A 10,698-nucleotide genomic window follows, 5' to 3' on the forward strand; every position below is an offset into this window, starting at 1 on the left:
CTTACTATCTTACTGTATTGTCCAGTCCCCATGGTCCTCCATTTTTCCCCATCTGTCATCCCTGTTCTGATCTCTATTATTTCCTTTCACACTCCTGATCTTATGGTAGACAAATTCTACTCAACATTTTCCTTTGAATGTCTTGTACTTGTTGGGAGCTGACCACAGGGCACTGCCACCATTCATCTTTTCCACAAACACTCATATGCTGTTGATTGCCACTGCAGAAAGGTACACAGCTAGTGGATGTTGTGTGATCTGAGCTGGGCTCCGTCTCATATGTCGATCATTTTACTCATCTGTCATTGACTATCACACTCTTGACAGCTCCTGTCAGAAGTCTTTTCTTCTTTCTTTAAGTCTGCTATATCATCCCTTATGTCTTCCTGCTCAGCAAAGGATCCCACCTCCTGTCTTACTGAGACAGCAAAGGCCATTTGCTAAGAGTTTCCCTTTCAAACCCATTCCGTATCTCCCAAATCTCAACATCATCTATTATTTTCTATTTTTTCCCCTCTGGTCTCTCAAATCACTTCGCCCAGTTCAATCCCACTGCTTGTGCCCTGATCTCATCTTTATTCACCTCCTCTGGAAACTTGCCCCCTTAATCAGTGTCTGTCTTTTGTGTTCAGTTTCTCCTTATCTATTGGCCCCTTCTTTGCTCTCTTCAAGAATACCCAGGTTTCCCCTGCCCTTAAACATTTTTCTCTTGAGCTTACTTTCTCCTCAAGCTAGTTTATCTTCCAACTTTTATACTCAAACTCCTAGAAAGACATACACACTCATTGCATACATCTCCACAGCTGCCACTCACATTTCAGACATTTGCAATCTGACTTCCATCCTTACCACTTGAACACTCTTTAGTTGTGTGTCCTTAAATTGGCTGGCTTATCTCCCTGTGGTCTTATTGCTGGAGGAGGAATTCATCCTTAGAAATAATGAAATCCATATCTTTAAGGCAGATATGGCTCATGTGAGAAAAGTTTTGAAGGACTGATGATCCTAATTTTTCAAAATTTTTGCACATGTAGTGGGGGGTAGGGAATTGATCTGGACACTCCTAAAGAACTGATTTTCCCTGGCCTAATTAATGTAACTGCAAGAGTTAGTGGGCAGTTAACAGAATAGATCACGTTATTGATATAAATGGTAGCTAGGTGGCACAGTGGATAGAGTGCCAAGCCTGGAGTCAGGAACATTCATCTTCCCAAATTGAAATCTGGTCTCAGACACCTACTAGCTGTGTGACCTAGGCAAGTCACTTTAACCTGTTTGTCTTAGTTTCCTCATCTGTAAAATGAGCTGGAGAAGGAAACGGCAAACCATTCCAGTAACTTTGTCAAGAAAATCCCAAATGGGGTCACAGAAAGTTGGACATGAGTGAAAAGGACTGAACAACCACAGCAATGGATATAAAACATGTATGAGTAGGGAATCTCTAAACATATATATGTATATATATATTATATATACATATATACATCATATATATGTACATGTATAGATAGACAGATAGATAGATAGATAGATAGATAGATAGATAGATAGATAGATAGATAGATAGATACTGGCATGGATACCTATGACCTGAAGTTTGTTCCACCCCTGCTTGTAGGCAGGACTACTCACAGCCTAGGTGAGTTGGGAGTGGGTGGGGCAGGCAGGAACTAGGACTGCTGATATTGGGGAGTCATTTCTCCAGTCACCAAGAGGAGCATTGGGCTGAAATTATGGCTCTCTGTCATTCCTCAAATATCTCTAATCTAGGAGTAAGATAAGTTCAGAATTAAATCCACTTCCCTGGTCCATCTTAAGCAGGAAAGGTAATCCTTGGCTTACTCTTAGCAGTTTATCTTCTCCCCACCAAATACTGGTTACATAAAAGACCATTACAAATATCAAATAGTAAGGAACCCCATTTATCCAAGCAAAAAACCAAGCAGAAATCAGAAAAAATTATATAGATTAGAATCTACCAAAGAGTACACAAGATTGTGAGCTCTTCACCTGGGAGTAAGTTAAACTCTCACCTGAGAGAGAGAGAGAGAGAGAGAGAGAGAGAGAGAGAGAGAGAGAGAGCTCAGAGGAAGTTTTTTCTTAGCAGTTCTTAGAATAACAAGCCCTAGAACTCAAGGAATGTGATGGATCTAGTTTCCCACACAAGTCTATGACTCTAAGGGCTCCAGAACACCATTCTAAAGTCTTACTCTCTCTCAACTAACTCCCCCTGGAGGAACTTTATTATATTTCCATCAAGTTTAGAGAACTAAATCCTTTACAGCAGCAATGCAGGGTCATGGTCAGCATGTTCTGAGCCCATCAGGAGTAGCGTCTCTTTGGCAAATGCAGTACACAGCACAGGCTTGTCCCTCTACATAATTACATTAGACTTTAAGCCTTATCTGGGGTCACCCTTGGACTAATCATATTTGTGCAAACTCACTGGGGAAGTTATCCCCTTGGAATTTTTGTTACTGGGTATACTTGTTTTGGGGATCTACTAGAGAAAATGGCATTTTTTTCTCTCTTGGTTTTAGGCTATAATTTAGTCATTTTTTCCTGTTTGTTTCTTTCACAAATCAAACAAATTCTCTGAGACAACTTTTGCATAGTTGGAATGTTTAAGTACTGATACCTATTGTATGATTCAATCCTTTATAAGGATTGAATTTGTGGCCATGACATGTTGGTGCCTAACTGATAAATGTTCATATTTTTCTTCTCCTTTTAAATAGACCTATACTTTTTTTTGCTTCATTGGAAGATCCTTAAGTACTGGAAGTCCATAAAATAAAGTTTGCCTATTGACCTAGAAACCCTAAATAACCAGCCTTAAGTGCTTGATATTTGGGGGATGTGCCCTGAGTAGAAAGGGATATCTAGAAATTTTGTCCAGACTCCAGTTTGGATAGCCTGATACACTGAGGGAATCATGAAAGAGTTTTCACCTAGATGATTTTGGTGTCTCATCAGAGAGGTGGGGGTAACTGTTAGCTAACCCCAGGTCTCAATTCCCTTCAGGGAGTGCTACATACGGTATGGAAAGCCCTATAGAGACCAAGTTTCCTTCTGAGATAGAAAACTAGATTTTCTTTGCCTTTGCATTACCTGTATTCCAATCAATTGAACAAATATGTATTAAGTGCCTACTATGTGTCAGACATCATGTTAAGTTAAGTTAAGAAACAAAAGATGAGCCAAACCAGTCCCTTCCCTCAGGAAGTTTATGGAGCGACGGAGGAGACAATGTGAAAACAATTATGTATAAACAAGACAAATCAGAGTAAATTGGAGATGATGGAGGGAAGACACTGCCATGAAGGGCAACTGGGAAATGCTTGTTTTCAAAGGTCTGCATCACTCTATTTGGGGAAAATCGTGCTTTTATCTGTACATGTGGAATGGTCAAATATCTTTCCACACCACCCGCTGTGAGACTCTTTCTTGTCGGACATTCGAAATAAGAGCAAGGACAATGCTTATGTCTCCCAAGTACTCCCAAGGACCATCATGTATTGACAACTGAACAGCATGTTCAAAATAAACCCTTAACAATTTTCAAAAGACGAAAAAAAAATCGACAGGGAAGAGTAGAGCAGAGGTCCAGCCAGTGAAAGCTCACTGAACATGTACAGTGTATCCAAAGTTATATAATCCCATTTAGATTGACGTGATGCTCCCACAGACATTCTATGACTGCTTCCTGTCTGCTTAAGAGGTGATGAAGAAACGGATTTTTGAATGACTGCTAAGCCAGAAATGGATACACATCCAAAGAAACTAGAGGGCCAAAGAGATACCCCCCCATCTCTTTCCTGACTTCATTTGGTTGAATAAATCAAGGGATCTTCTGATGTTCCAGGTGCAAAGAGATTTTCGAGCAGAGCAACACCACCCACTCTGCTGCCAGTGACCTAACTCCACATCTGGGCTTCTATGTCTGTCTTCATGACAATTTCTCAGTAAGTATTCCTTTGAAAAGCCTAATTGATATTAATTGGTTGAATTATATTGGGGCACTATGAAATGGCCCAAATGATATTGAGGAGATATTAAAGAGCACTAGTTAGATGATATTGAAGAGCTAAATCATTATTAAGACTGGGTAGTGGAAAATATGCCAGAATGGGGTCTCAAACTGAGAACATTAGAGAAGACCCCATAATCCCTCAAGGATATCTCTAGAACTCTGAAGGGGTAAATGTAGGAAGCATGGACCCACCTGTTAGTAGTATGAGAGGGAGTTACTGAGAGACTCTAGGGGCTACATGGACAAAATCATTATTTCAATTCAATGTTTTAATCCCTGACCTTGTACAAAGTTATAAAAGGTCATTGACTCAGAGAGTAAGAGGGGTTAAGCCTCGAAAATGCAAAGCTGCCTTTTTTTTATGCAGATGTGTGTGATTTGATGCTGAGGGGTTGTGGCACCTTGGGAATTTCAAGGCTCTGTATGCTTCTGACCTTGGGAAATGTAGGGCTGATAGGATTTGGTGATTTGGTGTGATATTTATCACTCCCCTGCCCACTCTCCCACCCTCCAATAGTGCCAGCAGACAAGGTGCTGCATTTGAAAAGGAGACATAGCTTTTGGCTAACTCTTCCTTTGACTCTCTAATGTGGCAAGTACTCACTGTTCTGAAATTTCTGTGATGGGGTGGAGGGACAGAAAGCAATTTTCTACCAGACCAGACTGGGTCTCAATAAAGAAGATGGTCAAGAAGGTGGCAAGCTTCTATCACCCCATTTATTGATGGATTTTCTATCTCCTCAGATTCTAGGCTATTACCGATAACTCTTGAAGGCAAATTAGGCTGAAGGAGAATAGTCAAAGCAATGAAATAGAAACTGCTTTTCATTTACATCTGGGCAAACAGCAACTTGCCTCTCAATCAGGAATAACATAGAAGTTTTCCATCTGGCCGTGTTCGAAGGACACATTAATGATCTGGGCTAAAATTATTCCCTGGTCTATTATCGAAGGAAGAGTAGTAGGTGTCCTGAAGGCAGCTGAAGCTCCTTTTCATAAAAGTGTTGGGTACTTTCTGGCAAAGAGGGAGACTGTTGTTATGAAGGCAAAGAAAATTATCATTTTAAAGACAGATATACCACATTGCCTGGGGAAATATTTCACTTACGGTGCTTTGAAAGGTGGTTTTTTTTCCTGCAGACATGCCAGGTATCATGGGAAACATCTTTGTGATGGTGGCAGCTGGAGAGTTCCTAGTGGTTGGGCTCACCAATGGCCTCATTGGACTGGTTAATTTCATGGACTGGGTCAAGACTGGAAGACTGTCTTCATTGGACTTAATCCTCACCGCCTTGGCCATCTCCAGAATTGTTTTAGTGGGGTCATTCATGTCTATAATCATTGCAATTAATTTCTTTGTCCTTGATAAGATGATATATCTAGAACCCGTCTGGAATTTGAGCAATCACTTAAACACCTGGTTGGACACCTGCCTCAATGTCTTCTACTTCCTGAAGATTGCCAACTTTTCCCACCCTGCCTTCCTCTGGCTGAAGTGGAGGGTTAACAAGGTGGTCCTCAGGATGATTTGCATCTGCTTCCTCATTGTCTTGCTTGTCAATTTTCTGTTGGCAGAGAAAATTATTGCAATATCTACAATCTGTACAGCACACGGAAATAGAACAAATGGCACTCATGAGATGCAAATAACTAAACAGTACCATTTTTTCAATCGGATTCTCTACTACATGGGGGGGTTTGCCCCCTTCATTTTCTCTCTGATCTCCTGCTTTTTGTTGGTCTTGTCCCTGTGGAGGCACAGCCGGCAGATGCAGAGGAATGTCACAAATTCCAGAGACTCTGGCACAGAGGTCCATAAGAAGACCATGAAATGTATAGTCTCTTTCCTTTTCCTCTTTTTACTATATCATGTGAGCATCATCATGGGAACCTTGAACTATATTCTTTTTGACAATCCTTTACCTGTCATGCTTTCAATTATAATAACACCAATCTACCCTTTGGCCCACTCCATCATCTTGATCAAGATGAATAACAAGCTAAGGCAGGCCTCCCTGAGGATTCTCTGGCAGCTCAGGCACTGCCCCCAAAGGATCAGGGAAAGGCTTTGTGGCACAGGTTAAACTCTGGAAAATCCCTCTTCTGAAGAAAAGAATACATTTCAGATTATTTGAAGAACTTTTCAAAGGCCTTTAGTGATCATTGAATTTCGCTCTAAGTTTGACTAACCATTTATACAAGAAAAAAACAAATGGATGAATAATTGTCTACATTAAAAGCTAGCAAATGGAAGCCTGAGGACCAAATCTAGCCAATTGGCTCTTTGGAATGGTCAGGCCATGAACTGAGGATGGTTTTTGCTTTTAAAAATACAATAGAGTTTTATTTTTAAAAATGTAAAACAAAAATATTCTTAATTCAGAGATATGCAGAAAATGGGCTATGGGCCAGATATGACTAGTGAATCATTATTCAGTGACAAACATAGGTCAGTATACAAACAACCTACAGAGCTTACTCCTCAATATATAATGTATGTATATAAAGACATATATATCCAATACATAACATATATGTGTAAATATACAAACATAGTTATGCATCATGTGGTACCTACACACAAACTTACACACACAGGATATACCAAAAGTCTTAGTGCAGTTTTGAAGTTGCACTAAGACTCCTGGGACATCCTGTATATACACATATGCAATGTTCAGACACAGCAAATGGACAAAATATTGGGCCTAGAATTAAACTGGAGGAGGAATGTGAGCAGAATTTTCTTAGTGATCCTAAACCTTTTCCAGAAACAAAGGCCTATCTTTTTTAATAACAGTAATTGGCCAAGATGGCAGAGTAGAAGCTCTCTTAAAACTCAAGTAATTGTCTGGGATCATGAGCAAACTGCACAAAAAAGTCAGATCATAGAATCTTTCTTTGGTGATAAAGAAGATCAAAACATGTAACCAGAAGAAGACAACAAAGTCAAAGCTCCTACATTCAAAGCCTCCAAGAAAAATATGAATCAGTCCCAGGTCATGGAAGAGCTCAAAAAGGATTTTGAGAAGCAAGTAAGAGAAGTAGAGAAAAAACTGGGAAGAGAAATGAGAGTGATGCAAGAAAATCATGAAAAACAAGTCAACAGCATGCTAAAGGAGATCACAAAAAATACTGAAGAAAATAACACCTTAAAAAAATAGCCTAATCCAAATGGCAAAAGAGGTCCAAAAAGCCAACAAGGAGAAGAATGCCTTAAAAAGCAGAATTGGCCAAATGGAAAAGGAAGTCTAAAAGCTCACTGAAGAAAATGCTTTCTTAAAAATTAGAATAGAGCAAATGGAAGCTAATGACTTTCTGAGAAATCATGAAATAGTAAAACAAAACCAAAAGAATGAAAAAAATAGAAGACAATGTGAAATACCTCTTTGGAAAAAACAACTGACCTGGAAAATAGATCCAGGAGAGACAATTTAAAAATTATTAGACTTATTTGAAAGCCAGGATCAGAAAAAGAGCCTAGACATCACCTTTCAAGAAATTATCAAAGAAAACTGCCTTGATATTCTAGAACCAGTGGGTAAAATAGAAATGGAAAGAATTCACCAATCACCTCCTGAAAAAGATCCCCAAAGGAAAACTCCCAGGAATATTACAGTCAAATTCCAGACCTCCCAGAGCAAGTTGAAAATACTGCAAGCAGCCAAAAAGAAACAATTCTAATATTGTGGAGCCACAGTCAAGATAATACAAGATTTAGCATCTTCTACTTTAAGGATAAAAGAGCTTGGAATATGATATTCTGGATGGCAAAGAGCTAGGATTACAACCAAGAATCACCTTCCCAGCCAAACTGAGTATAATCCTTTAGGGTAAAAATGGATAGTCAATGAAATAGATGATTTTCAAACACTTCTGATGAAAAGACCAGAACCAGATAGAAAATTTGACTTTCAAATACAAGACACAAAAGAAGCATACAAAGGCAAACAGGAAAGAGAAATCATATGGGATTTGATAAGGTTAAACTGTTTATATTCTTACATAGGAAAATGATATTTATAACTTATAAAAATATTCTCATCATTAGGGCAGTTAGGAGTATATGTAGATAGAAAGCAGAGGTGTGAGTTGAATGTGATGGTATGATTATCTAAAAAGTAAAATCAAGGGATGAGAAAGAAGGCACTGGGAGAAGGGGAGAGGGAAAGGTAGAATGGAATAAATTACCTGACATAAAAGAGTCCTGAAAAAAATTTTACAGTGGAGGAGAAAAGGGGGGAAGCGGAAAGGGGAGTATATGATCCTTACTCTTATCAGAATTGGCTCAAAGAGGGAATAGTATACACATTCAGTTGGGTTTAGAAATCTATCTTGTCATACAAAAAAGTAGGAAGAGAAGGGGATAAGAGAAGCAGGGGAAGAGCTAATAAAAGGGAGGGCATTTGGAGGAGGTAAAAGTCAGAAATGAAAGAGACTGGAGAACAGACAGGGTAAAAGGAGAGAGAAAGTAGGATAAACAGGGGGAAATAGGATGGAGGGAAATGTGTAGTTGATAATCATTATTTTGAAAAAAATAAAACAACAACCTTACCACGAGTTTCTGGATAAAGACTTCATTTCTCAAACATATAAAAAATGAGGTCAAATTTATAGAAATAAGAGCCATTCCTCAATTGATAAATGGTTAAAGGATATGACCAGGCAATTTTCACATAAAGTAATCAAAGCTATCTATAGTTATATGAAAAAATGCTCTAAATAAAGAATGAGAGAAGTGCAAATTAAAACAACTCTGAGCTACTATCTCACACCTGTCAGATTGGCTAATATGACAGAAAAGGAAAATGACAAATGTTAGAGTGGATATGGGAAAATTAAAACACTAATGTACTATTGGTGAAATTGTATACTGATTCAACCATTCTATTTGGCTAATTATATTTTTTAAGCACTTGTTTTCTATAGTTAATTTTTGTCCTTTTTCCAAGCTATTGACTCTATTCCATACCTCTCATTTTTCCCCCAATTTTATTCTACCTCTCTTATTTGACTTTTAAACTCCTTCTTGAGCTCTTCCAAGAAGGTTTTTTGGACTTTAGACTGGTTCATAATCCCCTTTGAGGTCCAGATGTGAGTTTGTTGCCAATGTTGTCCTCTTTAGAATTTCTGCCTTGAGCTGCACTGCTCCTATAATAAGAATTTATAGTATGTTTCTTTTTGCTCATGATGTTTGTTTTTTTGCTCATGGTGTTTGCTTATTTTCTGGCCTTTTAAAAAAATTGAGCTCTCCTGCTGGGGAGCAGGGGGTACTGACCCAAGTTTCTTGTGACCCCAGGGCAAGAGAGGCCAGAGCCTGGTCACTAGCTTTGTGTGCTGGGGCCTCAACTGCTGGAAGTTGGAGGCTGTAGGGTTCTGGCAGGTTACCTATTGTTGGGCTGGAATCAGCAACACTGGAACTCCAGGGTTAAGACTGGGTAGTCTGTCCCCTGGAGGTTGCCTGTTCACCCAGGCCTTTCCTTTCTTTCCTTTCACTTTTTTCAGTTCCTTTCAGATGGATGTTTTGCTGCTCCAGGATGTTTCTCTGCCTGAGGCGCTTGGGGCACTTCCCAGAGTTTTGCTGAGGCACTGGAAGACTTGACTGCTATAGAACACTGAGATATGTGGCGGCTTTCTGAGCCTGTTTCCACTGGTTCCCCTGCCACACTGAAGCACTGACTGGGGGGGCGGGTCCTGGTGTTTGCCTGCTCCACCACCTGGGGTTCAGTATCTCCTTCTGAGGAGGAGGTGGGGCTTTCAGCTAGTTTGCTGGGACACCTCCTGTTCACAGCCATTCCACTTCCCCCAGGGCAAGAGGAGCCTTTCCCATTAATCCCTCAAACTACCTGGGCTACCAGACTGTTGTACCCATCTTTCTTCTGGTTCAGCTGTTCCAGGGTTTTTCCTGGGGTGATATTTGCTGGGCTTCCAGAGGTTAATGAAAGATGGCAAGAGCAACTGTTTTCTTACTCAACCATCTTGGCTCCCAGAACTGATTCTTCCATTCTGAAGAGCAATTTGGAACCATACCCAAAGGGCTATAAAACCATGCATACTCTTTGACCAAGCAATGCTGCTACTAGGTCTGTATCACAAAGAGATTAAAAATGAACAAAAAGGTCAAGGACCTATATGTACAAAAATATTTATCATAGCTCTTTTAGTAGTGGCAGAGAATTGGAAATTGGGGGCATGTCCATCAATTGGGGGATGACTGGATAAGTTGTATACGATTGTGATGAAATACTACTGTGCTTTAAGGAATAATGAGCAGGATGCTCTCAGAAAAGCATGGGAAGAGTTACATGAATTAATGGAAAGTGAAATGAGCAAAACTAGAAGAACATTGTACCCAGGAACAGCAATATTATATGATGATCTTGCTATGAATAAGTTAGCTATTCTTAGCAATATAATGATGCAAGACAATTACATAGGACTTAATGATGAAAAGTGCTATCCATCTCCAGAAAAGAACTGGTAGAGCCTGAATGCATATCAAGGATACTTTTATTTTTACTTTCTTTATTTTTCTTGTTTTTTTTTTTACCTGTATTTTCTTTCACAGAATGACTTACATGGAAATGTGTTTTGCATGAATACGCATGTAAAATTTATGTCAAATTGCTTGCTTTCCCAATATTGGGGGGGAGGGAAGGGTGGGA

At 39.5% G+C, this 10,698-nt stretch overlaps 1 protein-coding gene across 1 annotated transcript; it reads left to right on the forward strand.

Moving 5' to 3' along the window:
- Window positions 1–5,175: 5,175 nt before the first annotated feature.
- LOC114040275 (taste receptor type 2 member 7-like) lies at window positions 5,176–6,117 on the forward strand. The gene has a single exon (XM_027858310.1). It carries the CDS (start codon window positions 5,176–5,178, stop codon window positions 6,115–6,117), a length of 942 nt encoding a protein of 313 aa, XP_027714111.1.
- The last annotated feature ends 4,581 nt before the right edge of the window (window positions 6,118–10,698 follow it).

The sequence above is a fragment of the Vombatus ursinus genome, unplaced genomic scaffold (assembly GCF_900497805.2).
Source record: "Vombatus ursinus unplaced genomic scaffold, bare-nosed wombat genome assembly UNPS02012901.1, whole genome shotgun sequence".
NCBI classification, from domain to species: Eukaryota; Metazoa; Chordata; class Mammalia; order Diprotodontia; family Vombatidae; genus Vombatus; species Vombatus ursinus.